Source organism: Gymnogyps californianus, chromosome 3, assembly GCF_018139145.2.
Source record: "Gymnogyps californianus isolate 813 chromosome 3, ASM1813914v2, whole genome shotgun sequence".
Lineage (NCBI taxonomy): Eukaryota > Metazoa > Chordata > Aves > Accipitriformes > Cathartidae > Gymnogyps > Gymnogyps californianus.
In genome coordinates this window covers 8,862,794-8,881,967 of record NC_059473.1, presented here as the reverse complement: position 1 = coordinate 8,881,967, position 19,174 = coordinate 8,862,794, and the positions used below count along the sequence as shown (strand labels likewise).

General features: G+C 39.1%; 1 protein-coding gene across 1 annotated transcript in view; it reads left to right on the top strand.

The window, feature by feature from the left end:
* The window catches only part of KIF16B (kinesin family member 16B), a 146,972-nt gene that overhangs the window by 106,187 nt on the left and 21,611 nt on the right, over window positions 1-19,174 (top strand). The window contains exon 24 of the mRNA XM_050893407.1: window positions 28-117. Coding sequence (XP_050749364.1) covers window positions 28-117 — 90 coding nt within the window. The remainder of the gene's footprint in view (window positions 1-27; window positions 118-19,174) is intronic.

The following is a 19,174-nucleotide window of genomic DNA, read 5'->3' as shown; positions in this document are numbered from 1 at the left end:
TTCTTCTTTTTATATTGTCTGATATAGATAACAGTCCTGGATGACACATGGACAGTATTCAGGCGGTACAGTCGTTTTCGAGAAATGCATAGAACTTTAAAACTGAAGTACCCAGAGGTAAGTTATGGTAAAACTTCTTTTGCAGAAAAGGGCGGAGGCAGAGACTTGAAAATAAGGTTTTTGAAAGGTGTTTGCTTAAAAAGGGAGGTGATTTGAGACAGCCTGCATGGCTTCACCAAGGGCAAGTCCTGCCTGACCAACCTAGTGGCCTTCTGTGATGGTGTGACTACATCAGTGGACAAGGGAAGAGCTATGGACGTCATCTATCTGGACTTCTGTAAGGACTTTGACACGGTCCCCCACAACATCCTTCTCTCTAAATTGGAGAGAGATGGATTTGATGGGTGGACTGTTCAGTGGATGAGGAAGTGGTTGGATGGTCGCATCCAGAGGGTAGCGGTCAATGGCTCAATGTCCAGATGGAGATCGGTGACAAGTGGTGTCCCTCAGGGGTCCATGTTGGGATGAGTACTGTTTCATATCTTCATCAATGACATAGACAGTGGGATCCAGTGCACCCTCAGCAAATTTGCAGACGACACCAGGCTGAGTGGTGCGGTTGACATGCCTGAGGGACAGGATGCCATCCAGAGGGACCTGGACAAGCTTGAGAAGCGGGCCCCTGTGAACCTCATGAGGTTCAACAAGGCCAAGTGCTGCAGGGTCCTGCACCTGGGTCAGGGCAAGCCCCGGTATCAATACAGGCTGGGGCATGAAGGGATCGAGAGCAGCCCTGCCGAGAAGGGCCTGGGGGTACTGGTGGATGAAAAGCCGGACGTGAGGCGGCAACGTGCGCTCGCAGCCCAGAAGGCCGACCGTATCCTGGGCTGCGTCAAAAGAAGCGTGGCCAGCAGGTCGAGGGAGGTGATTCTGCCCCTCTGCTCCGCTCTGATGAGACCTGCACCTGGAGTACTGCGTCCGGCTCTGGAGCCCTTAGCACAGGAAAGACATGGACCTGTTGGAGCGGGTCCGGAGGAGGGATCAAAGGGAAAACGATCAGAGGGATGGAACACCTCTCCTATGAGGTGTTCCTATGAGGAAAGGCTGAGAGAGTTGGGGTTATTCAGCCTGGAGAAGAGGAGGCTCCGGGGAAACCTTATTGCAGCCTTTCAATACCTAAAAGGGGCTTATAAGAAAGATGGGGACAAACTTTTTAGCAGGGCCTGTTGCAATAGGACAAGGGGTGATGGTTTTAAACTAGAAGAGGGTAGATTTAGACTAGATAGAAGGAAGAAATTTTTTACAATGAGGGTGGTGAAACACTGGCACAGGTTGCCCAGAGAGGTGGTAGATGCCCCATCCCTGGAAACATTCAAGGTCAGGTCGGACAGGTCTGTGAGCAACCTGATCTAGTTGAAGATGTCCCTGCTCATCGCAAGGGGTTTTGGACGAGATGACCTTTAAAGGTCCCTTCCAGCCCAAACTGTTCTACTATTCGTCTCGGCCATATGCTTCCAGTAAGATTGGCAAGCCCTTCAGCAGTTTAAAGCTCCAAGGCTGCTGGATACAGGATGGATGTTGCAGTGAAACTGTGACTCTGTCTGTTGCCTCTAGCCATTAATTCCCTTTACTACTGACTGGCATCGTTCCCTGGAGGTTGCTGTTTTGTTCATTGCAAGATACTTGCAGTCAGATCATGTCATCCTGACAGCTCCTCATTTAAAAGAGCAGTGTTGTTCCACAGATACCCTTTGTAATAGTGGCTTCCAGGTTTCTGCAAAATGGAAAATTGATCTTTCTGACCACCTCAGAGACTCTGGGCATTCAGGATATGAGGAGCTGTGCCTGACAGAGCTTTAGTTCATTGGAGTGAGCGTTTGTAGAATTACAGTTCTTGGTTTCCACATCTAACTTTTACTTATTAATATTTTGCTTCCTTTCTACTTGTGCCTTTGGATATTAGAAGAAATATATCATTCAAGCAATGGAAGTGATCCTGATTTGAGAGTTGGCACAAGTAAAGAATCCTGGGCCATATATTCATGAGCAATACATTAAAAAACATTAATATGTTCAAGAAAGAGAGAAATGCAATAGTTTACAAATGCTTTCTTGGTCTTCATTGACATATTCTTTAAGCTAAAAACTAATTGAACATGGAACAACCTTGAGTTTTAAAGAGTAAAATATGTAGATCAGTGTTTTGTGGAGATTCTGGGTCTTAAGATCATTCCCATTCCAAAACAGTATGAAAACCAGAAATTGAAACTACCACGCACCAAATATCTAAGGAAAAGGGCTTTTTTTAAAAAAAAAAGAGAGAAAAGAAAAAGAAAATTAGGTCATCTTTTCTGATTTTTCAGAAAATTTTTAAAGGTAAAAATTAGTTTTGAATGGAAAATTGAAATGGTGTCTTTCCACAAATGCCTTTAAAAATATTACTTGTGAATGAACATCAGTATCATATTTTTGGTTTGAATGAATTGCCATTTCCTCTTGGATGTTAGAGTTATCGTCTGTCAACAGTAATATCCTAATTGCATCTAACTCTTGAAAAAACAGCTAGACAGTCATCCAGTTGAAATAGAAAAGGGCCACCTGAATCCCTCTGCAGAATGATCTTCCCCATTTAGGAAAATGTGTTTGAGTAGTCTTTTTCAGAGTCCGTTATCGGTCCTGACAGTACATTGAGGACCAATTGAATTTGGCTTTTACAGTTATGTCAGAGGGAGATCAACTTCTTTCTTGTATGTAGTAATCAGATACAGGAGGAATCCGATGTTCTTAAAACCACTATTAAAATGTCCCATGTGCTGCAGCATATTAATGTCACCTTTTTCAATCAAGCATTTGTGATTCACAGTACAAATTCAGACTTTTTCAGTGTTACAGGAGGGAGTGGGGGGTTTTTTGTTTTTTGTTTGTTTGTTTTGAAGAACCCTGAGAACATAGGAGTGGTATTACTAGGTCAAAATAAAGTCCAGCATCCCAGAGCATACAACTGAGAAAAAATCCCAGCCTAGAGCAAAGGTACATAGTTTTCTTCATCTTGGAGTCTTCCCAGCTGAAGTTGTTTTTGTTGTAGTTAATAGTTCATGTTTTTCCTGTGGATTTTATCTATATTTTCCATTCTCTACACCACTCACTTTATAGGTATCTTATAGGCGGTTTTCTTTTGCTGCCTTTTTTTTTTTTTTTTTTTTACCTTCTTCCCTCTGTTTGCGGCCACGCTTGCAAGGTCAATACATTCTCTAGTTTAATGTGCCAGTTTGTTTCTTATTGACACTTCTGTGTTGCCATATGTCAGTGTCTTAGGTAAACTTATTGAGATTCACATATAGTACATTAACGGGAATATTGGTTTAACTATGCAGATGAATAAATTTCTAATTTCCACATATGAAACGCATTATAGTATATTTTATTAAGTTATTTGTTCCCTTCTCAACAATTTTTGTAAGTCAGGGCAAATACCAAGTCTTACAAGTTTGCCAATATAACTTTCCCTAAAATGTGATACTCTTTGGAGAAACATAGTAACGTGTTTTGGCTTCTAATATACTTGAAAGAAATGTTTAGTCATGTTACTTTCTGAAACAATAGATCTATAGCTTTAGTTGTATTTTCTTCCAGCCTTTATTGAGCCTCCGCTTCACAACAAAGTTCAATAAATTATCAGTGAGGTTCAAGTATGCGTATCTTTGCTAAGTACAAAGCACACAAAAGTTCAGGAGAAGCGAGATAAGCGTTTGATCATGTCATCTACTGCTTTTAGATAGGTATTGTCACTTAAGTATCTGTTTTGGAAACCCTTGCAGCACTGATGTTGTCTTCTCTATTTTACATAGTACAGGCTGTTGTGTCCACTCCTGCTTTGAGACTTAGGGCACCACAAGAAAATGGCAAGTTTGTGGGCAGAAGAAACCTAGCTAATGGGCAGTTGGTTTCTCCTACTTGTCAGCATTTCTACAAACTACTGTGTCCTTGTTTATCAGAGGGGAAGAGCACATTGTGATGGATGAAACACATATCGTGTGCTGTAGTAAAGATTTGGTGTTTGCTTTCTTTGAAGGAATTTCATTATCAGGGTTACGTATGTGAATGATCGATGGCTTCCCAGATTTTTACCTTTATTTAAAATAGTCTTAATTATGGTAATTTTGGATTAGTTTTGCAACGTGAGTAGGAGTTCAGTTTGTATGGTAAATTGAAAATCATCTGTCTGCTTCTGCTCAGCTGTCATTGACCTAATTTGGGATTCACCATGATGCTAAAATGCATTTTAATACCAAACTTGGCAAAGTTGCATCCTTAGTTACTGTATATTATTCCAAAGAAACTTGATCCTTAAAAGCAATGTTATCAGAATCCATCAGAGTTGAATTTTATTTTGCATAGTTCACCTTCCAACTCTAAATTAATATTTATAATGAACAGCGAAAATACTGTGGACGTGTTTAATGTATGAGTGTCCTGCTTTTAGAAGTGAACTTTACAGCTCATTAGTTGCTCAGCTCTGAGTTACTACATCAATATTTTAATAATTTGATGATCTTGCATTTCACGTTGCTGCCACTGAATTCCCGAAGGAATGTATTGGCAAACTGATTTATTAGGAAGGTTTTGGTGTTTTTTTTTTTTTTTTTTTTTTTTTTAAAAAAGAGTATCTCTTTCAGAAGCAGAAACTATCTAATGTCTTCCAGTCTTACAATATGGCATATATTTTATATACCTGCCCATTTCTTCGAATGTAATTAAGTGGCTGCTGACAACTGGATATCTAATTGAAATGTGTCACATGCAAATTTTGAAAGACTGAAGAAACTGCAGCAGGGTGAGATTGTGCCAGTGGCAGATAAATACCAAGCATTTTACAGTGTCTGGTTTTTTTAGGTCTACATGATTGTCATTTGCCCGGCTTCAGCTTTCTTACGCTGCTAGATTGTTAATGACTCTCTTAGTATTTTTGGAATTTTAATTAAGACCATACTTGGCTTTCAGTTGCAGTAGTCTCTGTAATGAATATACTTTTTGTTTGTCATTAGTCAGAAACAGGAGCAAATGGGCTCTTTAATAGAGAAGTGAAAACTTTCGGAGTAAGATTCTCCTTTTTTCCCTCCTCCTTCATCTTTTTGTATCAGTTCATGGTTTTGAAATATTACTGGGCTGCTGGTTTCTGCAGTAAACCTTCCCTTCCTGATCCCCGTCTTGCTGTGAGGGAAAACTCACTCTCCCATCTCTGTTAGTTCAGCAAGTGTGAGTGATGCACTGTTGTAATGGCCAGTGCTCTCCTTGCCACTTTCTTGTCTCTTCCCTGTTTCAAAGGAGAGCAGAGGAACAGTTGTATATTTTTCTTTCCCTACCCAAACCCAAAGTTTATGAAGTCTCTCATGCATGTGGATGTCCTTAATTCCTACTTGCATCCAGGTATCTAGACCAGGTTTTGTGGGGCTTTCGCTGTAGGCTCTGCTTGTGGAGTTGCCTGTCAGTCTTCTTGAAACCTCTTTCCGTGTGCAAAAAAATCTCTACATGGTGTTAAGAGAAGCACCTACTATTGAGGCATTTTTATTACTAATAGTGATTCTCGACTTAAAATATTAGTAAGTCCATAGAGAGCTGCCAAGGAGAAGCTAAAAGGTATGCTTGCATTTATAGATTCATTCATGGAGATAAGGACATATGTGTGTAGGCAAGATTTCTGCAGGAGTGCCAAAGCTATTGACTTCTAGCTTATTTAACAGAATGTAAGAATTTGTGTATTTGTATTTGATGTATGGAGGTCTGTATATAAATACCTATTTGTATCTTTCACAGTCTAAAGCACAAAAGGACCGTTTATAATTTTTAAAGAATTTTAGGTCGTAATTGAGCCAGCTTCCCCTTCCGCCGGTCTGGTTTTTGTCGTCTTACATGACTGAATGGATGCATAATATCCATATCTGAAACAGAAGGAACGTCTACGTAAACTTAAACCTTCAAGCCAAAGTTACCATGTGATCTGCCTCTACCCCCATCTGCTCTTCCCACCAGGGAAATGAGTGCGCACGATATATTGCAGTAACACATCAATATCATGAATCTTGGAGGATTAGAGACTGTTGCTTGGATGACAGGGTTTTTCAGGTACATTAAGTATGGGACAGTTAAGATTGTATTTTATAGCCGTTAGGAAACAATGCTGTCTGGCTTCCTTTTTTTTTTTTTTTTTTTTTTTAGTATAGTGTTCTGGAGGAAAGGCTCTCATCAGTAGTGTCAATGAGAGTTATATATTCCTTCTTTTTATTTCTGAAGATAATATCCTCTGCTTATCAGAAATCTCTTTGTTTGACAGAGTATCATTCTGTTGGAGTGAACTCGAGGCTCTTGTCAACTGAAGGAGTTCACAAGCTGCTCTTTGCTTTGCATACCTGTAAGAATTGCATGAAACTTAGAGCAGAAAATATTTCTCAAGTTTTTCAGAAATAGTATGTGAATGTTTTTGAAAATATATTGAATTCAAAACATCTGTTGCAAGCTTATTTAAAAAATCTTTTTAAATATTTAACATTTTTCAAAACTCAAAAGTAGTCTGTCCATTTTTTACTGGGAGTATTTTGCATCTCAGACAAGAGAGACAGGAAATGTTTTGTATCTCAGTGAAGCCAGTTCTTGTTTCATCCATCCATACTGCCCGCGACCACCCAATATATTATATATATGTTTGCTTTTAAAATAGAACAGACACCAGTTCTGTAATCCTTTCTTAAGTTCTTTTTAGACTCTTTACTAGTACTACTTATTGTTTAGGAGTAATTCAGCTCTGTAATGATGAATGAAGAGGCATGAACTGTTCACGTAACCACCACTGACTGATCTCACTGTCCTTTTCTTTTGCCTCCATATTCCTCTTTTGAGTGACTGCCAGGGAAGGATCTCCATTTTCTTCTTAAGTAGTCCATACATCTGGTGCTCTTGATAAGTAATAAGTGGAAGAAATCTTCAACACGAAATGCTGGCACAGATAATGGTGAGGGGATGAGTTTGAGGTGAAGCCATTAATTTTAGGAGAGCAGCCTTGGATTCTGGAGGAGATTCTCTCCAGGATCGCTGTCCAGGATCACTGACCCAGAAATGCGATTTTTGACTAACTTTCAAGACATGGTTGGTGGAGATTTGGGGATTTTTATTCTCCCCCCCCCCCCCAATAGTCTCAAGGATAATTAGGCAATTTCTGTGTATTTATATAATTATTAAATTATTTTTTAAAGTCTTATCAGAGATGCAGAGTTCTCCCTCCTAAGGAAGAATACAAGTAGAGAAATTAAACCAGAAACAGTAAGGCAGCAGACTTGTGCAGAGCACTTAGGGCAGCATTTCGGCTGGGATCTTGGCTGTCTGACTGCTCTGATTCTGGTTTGTAACTGTGCAGCTGTAGCGTTTCATTAAATGTAAAATTTATGTAAATCTCCTGGGATTACTTTGAAAGGGAAAAGGATGAGGAAGCAATAACTTTGAGGTACTTGGTTTGCAGGGCTGGTGAGCCAGTTGCCATGTAACTAGTGAGCTCCTGGAGCTTAGGAGTTGCTTTGGCAGCAGAAGTCAAAAGCTTGTTGCATCAGAGCTGGCCGGCCTGAAGCTCTGCTGGTTTTACCATTGGATTTTCTCATTTACTGGCATCAGTGACTGTATATTTAATGAATATATAAGATTTAGGTAGTATGCTCACATTGAACGCGAAATTCTGGACATTTGGATGCTTCTAGTGTTCAATTGTAAGTAGTGTAAAGCACTATAGCTGTAAGTAACTAACTAAAAACTTCTAAGACAATATTTTAAATGAGTTTGTTCTGAAACCTGCAATGCTTATGCCAAAGCCTTGATCCTGCGGTGACCGAAGTCCCAATCCATTCACAAGTTCAATGATGGTTGAGATTGATGTTTAGAAACTCTTGTGACTAAGAAGCAATTAAAAATCATGGGTTACATGTACTAGAGAGAGCAGGGTGTAGCATATAGTAACGAACATGATGGTACAAATCTTGCTACAAATGCTATCTCATTATTTTAGAAAGTTTAGGTTTGTCTGTATATGGATTCTTAATTCAGGTTCTTTCAGCCTCTAGGAACTGCATGACCCTTAGTGAGCATAGTCTATGACAAGATTTTGAGATTTATTTCTGTATTTGAAAATTTGATCCAGTGAAGAAATAAACTTGTTGATGTGTTCTGCCTGGACTGGAAGGATGTTTCTGGATATTAACTAGCGAATTTGGATTTTTTATTTTTTTTTTTTAAATAATCAAGAATATGTACTGTAGCTTTTTTTTATACAATGGAACAACATAATAGGAGTAACAAATTTAATATGACAACCTTAGGACAAACACCAAGAATGCATAAACAGTCTAAAAGCTTTTTTTTTTTTTTTTTTTTCCCCCCCGGAAACTGTATATTTGGGCACAGATTAAAATGAAAATTGTATGCAACATTGATGTGCTTGTAACTAGCAAATGCCATGATGTGTATTAAAATAATACCTCTGGCAGAATTATAAGTATATAGAAAAACATTTAGAAAATAGTTTTTGAAATATAAATCCTAAACTAATGGCAGACCTTAATTTTTACTTTCTAGCCTGGAACTTTGCTAGCCTTAGTAATGTATCTTTCCATAAATATTGAAAGAAAAATAAAGTAGTAGTTTTTAGAAGACATATCTGTTTGTAAACCTTATAATACTATTATACAAACGTGATTATAGCCTTCACCTTTATTTAGTACAAATTACAGTAATTATGGTATAGATAATGTTAACATCCATATTCTTGTCACCTGTAACAGCCAGGAAGTACATACACAGGAAGCATATTTTGTCACATACACGTTTCCAGCTCCCGTTCCTAATTATTTTATGTTCAGAGCATTCTGAAAGCCTGCAGGTTTATATACGTAGTGCTTCATATCAGCTTTAGTTTGCCACTAGCTACAGAAGTGATTTAAGAGGTAAATCCTTCAATGCTTCATCTGGCCTTTCTGCAGCATGAGACTTACGGCTGCTGCTAATTTTAAAAGAAATTTTAGGACTTTGCTCAGTACATCAGTCTGCAAATGAACAGGAGAATTTGTTCCCGTAAGTAAAGTGTGAAAAACATCGCTGCTAACCATATCATATAGTTCAGTGCAAGTCTGATTATGGGGAAGTGTATTTATTCCATGTGGTCCCTCTGAATTCATAGTTGCTAACCAGGACTGGAGCATCTCAGACACAGCAAATCCCCTGGTGTATTTGCTTCTAGCGTAATACGCAATTCCCAATCTATTTCTAGTGGGAAAATGAATTAGGTGTGTGAATTTCTTATCATAAAACTGAATCTGAATGTATAAGAGCCTTGTGAAAGCCTGGCTTTGGGATTAATTTGTGATTATTGTTGTTTCGAGTACTAGATTTGTGCAGCACAGTGTTCTTGGCTTGGTACAAGTGATTCTGCAAAAATACAGTTTCTGTCTCTCCTTCCTTTTCCTGCCTCCTGTGTTTTGGTCGATGATGAGACCTGGTTTTTTTTGGTCTGACCTGAGCAGCTAATGAAACCTGTGAATTTCCAAATGGTTCTCTGGGAAAATACCATTAGCTTTCTAGGTCTTCTGATAAATTCAGCACGAGACAAGATTAACCTGCAGGCAGACATCAAATGCCAGGTTTCATTGATTGTGCTGTGCAAAAGTCTTATACATTAGTGATGTAGAAATTGAAAAAAGAAGCATTTGGAGAGGGGTGAGTCCTTCATCTCATAATTCATGAACCATTTGACAGAATAATTGCTTTGATTATTTGATAATCTGATTTTCAAGGCTCTGCTCAATTATCTAGTGAATTTGCATGATATCAAAATATTCATGTTGTTTTATCAGTAAAATAGTTTCAAATGGATAATAGCTATCTGCGAGAGAGGAATGCCTCTGAGAAGAACAATTCCTAGACAATTAACTTGAGGTTTAGGTGCTCACTGAGGTTCAGCCGTTTCTTAGCTGCTCCTGACTTGGGAATGCCTTAGGCTGCAACCCTTTGTCTCTATTTTCTTTCTGCTTAGTGAAAGTGAAGGGGAGGATTGGAGTTTTTGCTATTTTTTTCTTTTTTTAATGGTTGCCTTGCTTTGGAGGACTTTAAGACTTGTGCTCCATTAATCATTAGCTGTTATTCACAGTCTTGCTGTCTTCTAAGGGTTTTGTGAAGAACAACTTGTTCTCACTGTGGTGGTCAGGGATATGCTGCTAGATTAAGTAGACTTTTCAAGTAGAATCCTTTGGTTTCAGTTGATTTAGGATATGATGACCCAGCTCTAAATCTAGTTTTTGTGAAAATGCCCAGGTTAATTTTGAACAAATAGCATAGATGGGAGCAAAATGCTGCCTGTTGCATTTTTTCCTTACACATTTAGACGGTATTACTGACACAACTGCAGATGTGAAGCTGTGATGATAAACTTTATTCACTGCCTAATCTGGAAAATTATACCAAGCTTCTCTTGAGCTTCACGTGGCAGCTTCTGAGCAGAATATTACAGGGTTGTCCTCTCTTTGGAATCACTGGGAGGATGAACAGGGAAATATAGGTTGCAGATTTTGCAGCGCGGTAAGAATATTCAGCTGTTTATTTTGGCATTGCTGTATTAAGCAAATGAGTGACTTCTTATCTAAATGGGATTGAGATACAGATGACTGTTAACTGATGGAGGCCCCATTCAGATAAGATTGATGTAGTCTGCAAGAAGGAAAAGCTCCTGAAAAACAGTCTTCTGCCTCTGTATTTGACAACAGTTGTTGGGGTGTAAAGGTGAAATCGGAGACAAGGAACCGTGCTTCACAGGCCCCATTTGCATTTACTATAGAGAGATCAATGCCTTCACATGGCATTTCAAAGCATCTGAGGTGAGTCTCCTGCCCCGAACTTCCCACTGGAGGATCCTACACAGCTGCCAGGGAGCAGCAAGGTCGGGGCTGTTCCACAAGGGAAGACAAGCTGGGAGCTGAGGGTGGCTGCAGCACAGGTCGCAGTGGGGACCTCGGTGGCCAGGGGATAGTCCAGCAGTGCCTTAGCAGGGCCAGGACGGTGATAGTAACCACTCTGGTTGACAGTCAGGGATCAGCTGGCAAGGTGAGGTGACGAGCCCGGTCCAGGGTCCATCTGAGAGAGACCAATTACTAGTGAAACATTGAGAGCCACGAATTGTAACTGCAGTGTTCTGTTGTAAATATCCCCCTTTTTAATGTAAGTTAGGTCGGTTAAATGGTGAATTTGCTTTAAAAAAACCCCAAACCAAAAAAACGCCCACCAAAACCAACCTTATGGTTAGCAGTGTTCCAATCTACAAGAGACGCTTTTTATCTAAGGGTCCTTTATAAATATTAGTTTATCATGTTCCTGCTAATGAGCTTTCAGACATGATATGGTGAAAATAATAGTGTTTCTTAATTAAAAATGGGTTGACTTTAGAAGAAAGGAAGAAAACAAATTTCTCAGACCTGTGCAGCTGATAGTATAGTTTCTAAAAGCCTTTGATTTTGTATTCACAATGAGATCTTCCCGTAAGGCTCTCAGGATATTTTCTTGACTGCTATAATGTAAATACATTAAAAAAAATAAATCTGGAAGGGTCTTTTACCATCTGTCTCTGCAACAGAGAACATACAGAAGGCTCCATCTTACAAGAGAGAATTGTCTATCCCACTACAGAGCCCAAAGCAAGAAAGCCCAAGCAGTAAAATTTATTAGACATCCGTGCATGACAAAAATCAATAAAATACAATCTCTTGTGGTTTAATATGAAAATAAACATAAAGAAGCAGTGGCTTTCAGGAAAAATATTGAGCTGCAGGTATTGAATTGAAAATGTCAAGAGGAGAAGACTGAAAGTGGAGGATGTTGTCCAGTTTACTGTAGGGCATATTTCAGAACCAAAGCCAGGAATAATAGTGTCTGGCCATGTTGGAAAAAGAAAATTCGTTATGGGGATGTTGGTGATGTGAGTGTGAGTGAGATGAAAAAGCACACTTTTCATGGGTGCCAGGGAGCCAGTGTTAAAGCATTCAATTAATTCATGGTTATCTGTAAATGCTTATGATGCTGTGAATGATAAAAAGAATCAAAGCTACGGTTCTGTTTGGCCAGTTTCTTCTGTATTAAATCTATTAATTTCTGTCATACTTAGTTGTAGGTGCTACTGGGTATTAATGATACTTTAATGATTTGTGTTGTGCAGTGCTGTTGGCAATGTGGGCGCTCTGAGGCTGTTTGAGTGTACGCTCTGTATTTTCTATGAAATACTTTGAATTTCTTTCAAAACTGCATCTGAACACTGCATGTCCTAGTCTTGCTATGTCTTTTTTGGAAAAAATTACAGCAAAGCTTTAGCAGTATTTTAAATCCTTAAATTACTCACTGTACATTCAATTCTAATTCCAATTTTTTTTTAAATCAGGGAATAAATAAGAATACATTTACTTTTAAGTTCAGTTCAATTTTTGAATAGTACCAGTATTGTTAAAGAAATTGCAAACTACTGTATTGCAGGGGTTTATTTACGTATGTAGAGTAGCATAATTTCCATTCTGATTGTACCCGAAGGCTCTTATGTGCTATAACTCATTGTAAGGATGCTGTAAAAAAAAAAAAAAAAAATCATTCATGTGGTCTTTTAGCTTTCCCCTGCTTTCCTGGGTTACTATAACTTGTGTAGGTGGAGCATCACTCGTACACGGACTCAGTGATGTAGTGCTTGTTGGGGACAGAAATATTATAACCTTCTAGAAAGCACCTGACAGACAGTAATTGTGAAATTACTGACGTGTAATCCAAACCCAAATACTTGCAATAGTTACACACATCCCTGTTTTCTCCCCTGCCCCAAATAATGATGTTGACTTCGATACAATGGCGTTTTAATTGAGCGTGTCTTTGAGTTTTCCATGTATATGTAGTATATACATGGATCTTGCTTTCTAAGCATTTATCTTCAAGTGCTTGATCAAAAAATTTTATTATACTTGGAAACAGATATCTATTCTCACCCACCACCATGACTGTAGGATCTCAAGAGCAGTACTAAATAGGGTATTGCTCGTGAAACTGATAGTAACAGTGATCTTTCTGGTCCCCATAGTTGCTTTTTCTGTCCTGCAGATTCAAAATCCTTTGCCAAGCAAGCTCCTGAAAATGTATCTTTTAAGTTTATTATATTTAATTAGTTATTTGTCACTTTAAGCTTTCCCTAGTGACAACAGTGATAGTGGGAGGAAAATACCAAATTTGTATGAGGCTTACAGCTAGTTTTTAATCCTGTGATAAAGCAGCTAGTTCTATAATGTCTGTAAGACCAGACATAGGTGAAAATTTATGTATAACCTATGTGACTATCAATCACTTACTGTTGGAGGGGGGACTGTTAGTTCCTTTTAAGCTTCCCATTTGCATACTTGTACTGTGGTTTCTTTGGTTTTATCATTTCAAATGACACAGAAGGCTAGCTAACTTCTCCTTGTAATCAGCCCAGTTTGTTGTGAGAGTGCCGCTTTATATCTATAACAAATCAAACTTAGAGGCATACTGCGTATTTGTTTGCAGGTGTATTTCTCTGTGACAGCTGTTCTTTAAGACCCTGAGATCTGCCATTAATTTTGAGTAGTCAGAAAGGCATCCATCTAGTCAGCGGTAGAAATTATTGCTGCTCTTTGATGAGTTTTCATTATTAGCATTTCTCAAAGGCAAGGGTGACTGAAATTTATGGCATCAGTTGGCCACATGAGACGGGGATGTTTCATAAATGCTGCCAGATGTCACTGAGATGAGCTTGTATGCAACAAGCAAATCTTTTTGGGAAGAGCTGTTAAAACTGCTATGGTGAATTCTCCTCTCTAAACCTATTACTGTTGCTTAAGTCAGACGGTATTGTGACTTCTCGGAGTGCAATCGAAGTGGCCTGATAGCCAACGTGGCATCAGCAGTAACACGGTGTGGAGTGGGGCAAGGCTGTACGCAGCCACAGCAAAGATGGTGTCTGCTGTGTGGCCCGCCTTGTACTATTGCAGGGACACTTCCTTAACCTTGCTAGAAATCCCAGTGGGAAGATAATGAATCAAATCCCAAATCATTTTTGAAAGGAAAATAAACCCCACAGAAAGCACCATAAAACTCCTTTTTTACCTTCTTTTTGAGAAGTGGGATTTGAGCCGCGCGTTGATGAAGATTGATTAAAGTGCTGAGCTTTGAAGACATGACCTTGCAAACCCAGCAGTTGTTGCCATTTCTTTAAAGCAATAACCGAGCACCATGACCTGAGACTATATGAAAAAAATTAATGTTTAGTTTGCAAAATCACGAGCTAAAAGCGTAGAGAATATGTGTTAAACTTGTCCATAGATTTCTAGGTCAGCACGTACCCTTGTCTTAGACCATGGTCTGCCACGTGGTACTGGTATTTTTCCCCCAGAGACTTCTATGTTGGGGCAAGGGATAGATGAACAAGGGAGCAAAATCAAGGTTGCAAGGACATGGTACGTTCCAATTTTTTCATGCTTATTTTCCAAATACATCTACGAATCATATTTAATTTTTTGTATTTGTTTTTGAGTGGTTTACAGGTAAGATAATTATATCCTTTGGGTTGGTGTATGCTGTTTCTGAACCATCTTATTCTGCCTTTCTACAGCCTGCATGGAGAACTTAAATATATTTTCTTTGTCATTTGGGCCAATTTTTGTCCCTCTTTCCTTAGTTGATAATCCTGAGCTATGCAGGTAGTGGTTTATATTTAGAAAGATGCCCTGGCTATATTAGTTTCTGGTTTTCATAAGAGAGATTAAAATCCGAAAGCTGCATAATTTTATAGAACTGTGAAAGGTTTGCGTGAACTTTGATACATCCTATCGTTCATTTTTGTAGTTATTCTGTATTTAAATGCTATTGTACTGCTTTTAATGAACAAAACGATGAAGTAGTTTGTTAAATATTATATTGACCATTGTTTATGGCTCTATTTTGGTATGTTATTATTCTGACTAGTCTAGAAATTGCTTTAAGGAAAAGAAAAACACCCCTGTAATGCAAGGTAGCTTCTTTGGCTGCAGCTCATTTGATTTTTCTCAATAGCAAGAGGCAGACTAAATGGAGTTACAATAATGCAATAAACAGTGGCCTCCGCATCTCACCATAGCTCCAAAAATGCATACTGAGTCTAGGTCAGCCTGCTTGTTTAAAGGAGAAACTTGGATATGAGAACTCTCAAACCTTTTTGATAATTACAGATGATTGTTTGATAGGCAGATGGACACAATTCAAAGGCAGTGAGGCACAGTTAGTGAAATGCGAGAGAGAAATCTTTGGTATCCAATCCTGCTTGCTAATTTTGTGTCGTCACAGGGAGGTTTCAGGGAGGTTCACAGGAGGAAAATTTCTTTTTTGTGTTCTTATCCCTCTTCAGTGACAGATGAAGTTGAAATGTTCTTTGGAGAAACAGTTATACCTGTATTTGAGGAAGGTAACTGGCAAGCATGCCAGGAAGATCTTAAAAGTTCAAAGAGAGTTACCCAGAATTAGAGACAGCAGAGCTGCGAGAACTTGTGCATCCTGAGAAGATGCTTTTGTATTGGTGAATCCAGAGAAGATGATCTGTGGGGGTTAGTCACAGCATCCAGACGTTGAGGGGACTCGCAACAAAACTGCACATATTTATGGGTGGAGATGTAATTGCTTGTGCTTCTTGGCATGTCGTAGTGCCAGTATTGCAGGGGAATGGTGTAGAGGAGGTACCTATTTATATGAGTGATGCTCCAGAGAGGTAAGTAGGAAAAAGGCAAGGAATTGTAGCCAGTCTGAGTACAGCAGGGAAGTTGCAGAATTGCTTGCCCAGCAGGTTAACCTAGCAGGATCTCCAATACACTCTGCCCTCAATGAGATGTGTTCTGGAGGGGATAAAGTAGACCTGGCTCACCGGGCTGCCTGCGCTAGGGGCCAGACAAAAAGCAACATGCAAACCAGGAGTTGCTCCTGCCAGCCAGAAATGCAAAGGTTAAACCAGTTCTTTGGGCAGGTAAACCTTTGGCACAGAGCAAAAAGGATGGAGAACAGCAAGAAAAGAGTGTTCTCATGTACATGGGGCAAAACAGTTTCCTCTCTGAGAAAAGGCTGTGCTTTAAAGGGACGGGAAACCAAGCGGTGGCATAAATTGTATTCAGGAGATACCAGGAAAAAAACTAACCCCAAAACCCTCAAAAAACAAAACTCCAGTATATCACTCTGCAATATCGTCTCTCTTGTATTTGTCAGAAGGGAGATATTTGCTGACCGATTTATTTAGGATTTTTCAGAGTAGATTCCCTCAAGGAAGGAGGGGGATGCTCGTTCCTTTGTGTACGTTTGAGCGAGATCCAGGCACTGCAGCCTGTAGCAGCGAGGAGAGACAACAACAGAAAGCTGGCAGCCTGCAGCTCTGATGGAGGAACTGAGAGACAGCAGGGATGAGCCTAGAGCAGTTCTTCGGGTCTCAGAAACACTGCAAAGACCTGGGGAGCAGAGGGGCTGGAGCAGAGTCTGCTTCCCTCAAAGCTGGTGAAGAACTGACTGTGTTAGGCTGGTATCAGCGACCTTCTGCGGAGAATCCTCTGCAGGGACCCTGTGCATAGGAGGAAGGTTACGTATAACCTTTTTCCAGTTCTGTTCCCTGGTCACTTGGGTTTTCCTTGGTTTAGGAGATTAATTATCCTTGTTTGTTTGTTATAATAAATTGTGGCTTTTGTTGCTGTTTAAAAGCTGTTCAGTCTTCTCCAAGGAGTTCACTACATTAGAAGGTTGACAAGGGTCCACCTCAGAACTTTAGCTGATCCTTAGTTGCTCGGATATCCTGCCTCTGAGAATATAAAATCCCTCTCCCTTCTGGCAGATAGTAGGGAGGACGGTGCGGGAACAGGAAATATGATACGGCAAACGGACAGTGGAGTAAGAAAAAGAATTAGGTAGGTCATGGGGGGTTGGGGGGCGAAGCATAGCAATAAAATAGAGACAAGCCGGGAAGCTGGAGAGTGGGGGAGAACGTTGGAAGAGATGGAAAAAAGAAGTAATGAGAGAATATTAGAAATGGAAGAAGAAAAGTAGGTGACAAACTGAATATCCAGAAAATAATCTCCTGGATATTCCCTCTCCTCGATTAGTTGATAATGGAAAGTCCTCTGAGGGCATCACTTACCTATAGCATATGTATCGGGGAAGCACTGCAGGGTTTACATGACGGAGGACTATGTTATTTTTTTTTTTAAAGGAGAATAAGTTTAGGGTTTTATTCACTCATATTTGGGAAAACATCATTTGAACTTTAAATAGTTTGAGCTATATTGCCTGGAAATGTGACTTAGGTGCTTTTAAAGTTATTTTGTTAGTTTCTTTTTTAGTGGATAGTATATGTTCAAATGATTTATCTTTGATCCTTATTTGATTTTTTTTTTCAGAATTTACAAAGTAGCCTTGTATCTGTTCATTAAGTGTTAACTTTTCCCCTTTGCCTAAGGCTCTCTTATGAAATTGTGTAGAATAGGAGGTTTATTTCAGGCAAAATACTAGTAAAAATATAGAAGTTGTTTTGGTTTGTTTTGTTTTTTTACCTTGTTGTCAAATCCCTAAATATATAGTGCAAGTTCCTAGTTAAGAATACAGCTTTTGTCCAATTTCTTTAGAGTCTGGGAGTCTTAGTACATCTTGAGAAGTTGAGGCTTAAGTTACTTTGTTTAAACTTCAAAAACTAAAAGTAGGACAGTTTTTTCTTTCATTACTCTCTGCCAAATCAAGTCAGGTGCAGCCACACCGGCTGTAAAACTGTGCCACACTCTTCTCTTTGATTTTTCTCATCTGTGACAGAGATTTCTGGTACAAAGGATCAAAAGTCAGACATGCCCTTTGAAAAATGAGAAAATTCAGAGTTGTAAAAGTAACATGAGCGTTAAAGAAGACTTGACTTTTTAATTTAATAGTTGGCATTTCCTTAATTTTCTTTTTTCCCCTTTTCCCCCCCATTTAAATATATCAAAACATTGAAGTACAAAGAGAATTTGGGATGAAAGATTAAAGATGACTCAGCCTCCATCAATGTCTGCCCTGTTTTTCTTCTTAAAAAAAAAAAATCTTTTACCATATTGTAGGCACTAAAACATAGATTTTACCCACCAGAAATAATGAGATGTTTCAATCCTGTAGATTTTTGCTTGATGTTGGAAAATGGCACTTTTTTTAATGTTTAGGGAGCATAACACTTCGAACAATTTCACGCTTCAGAAGTGACAAGCCTACATGACTGTATTATGTGGTATTTTACTTTGGTCCACTATATATTGAAATATCATCTGCGAAGCACTGTACAAGACTTTTTATTAACACGTTATGTTCCACTGTACCATAAAACCCCTGAACTGAATTAAATCCAGCAGGTCCCTAGCAAACTTCAATTAATGTCAGTGAAGAGTCTCCAACTGAATATGATAGAATTTAAAGGACACCCTTCAAATGCAGACGGCTTCGTTTTCTAAAGGTCTTGAAATGAGAGTGCACCCCGTCCCAGGCAGAGCCTTTCGTGGTATTGGAGCCTTCATTTGCACTCTTTTGGCTTCCAAAAGGCCAGTGTCCAAATTTGCATCTCTTCCTGGGGCTCAGTAGTTGAAGGCTATGAAGATGGATGGTTTCACTTTAAAAGAGTATGCTTCCATGTAGATGTTGTTGGATATATGCTGTTTCCAGAAGCAGGTGAATCTCAAGGTCAAAGAGTTGTATGTAAGATAAAATAGGTGACTGAAAAAAGGGTCACTTACTATTCTGCCATCTACTCTTACCAGCATTAAACACCTGCCGATAACCTTGTTAAAACCAGTCACCTGGCTGAAAGGTGAGAGAAGTATAGGAATCCATTAAGCTGTTTAAAATTTAGTAGAATAATACTTCCTAGGTATGAAGCACCTTCCCCTTGAGGACTGGACCTAGTACTGTCTAAGCTTGATCACACTAATCTCACAAATACTGTATCGTGGTAGGTAAGTATAGTTTCTTACAGATACGGTTGCTGAGACACAGACAAATAACATGCCCCCAAGTAATACAAGACCCAGAAATAAAACACAGCTTTTATTTATTATAAAGAAATTAGGGAGTAAATTGCAAATGACTG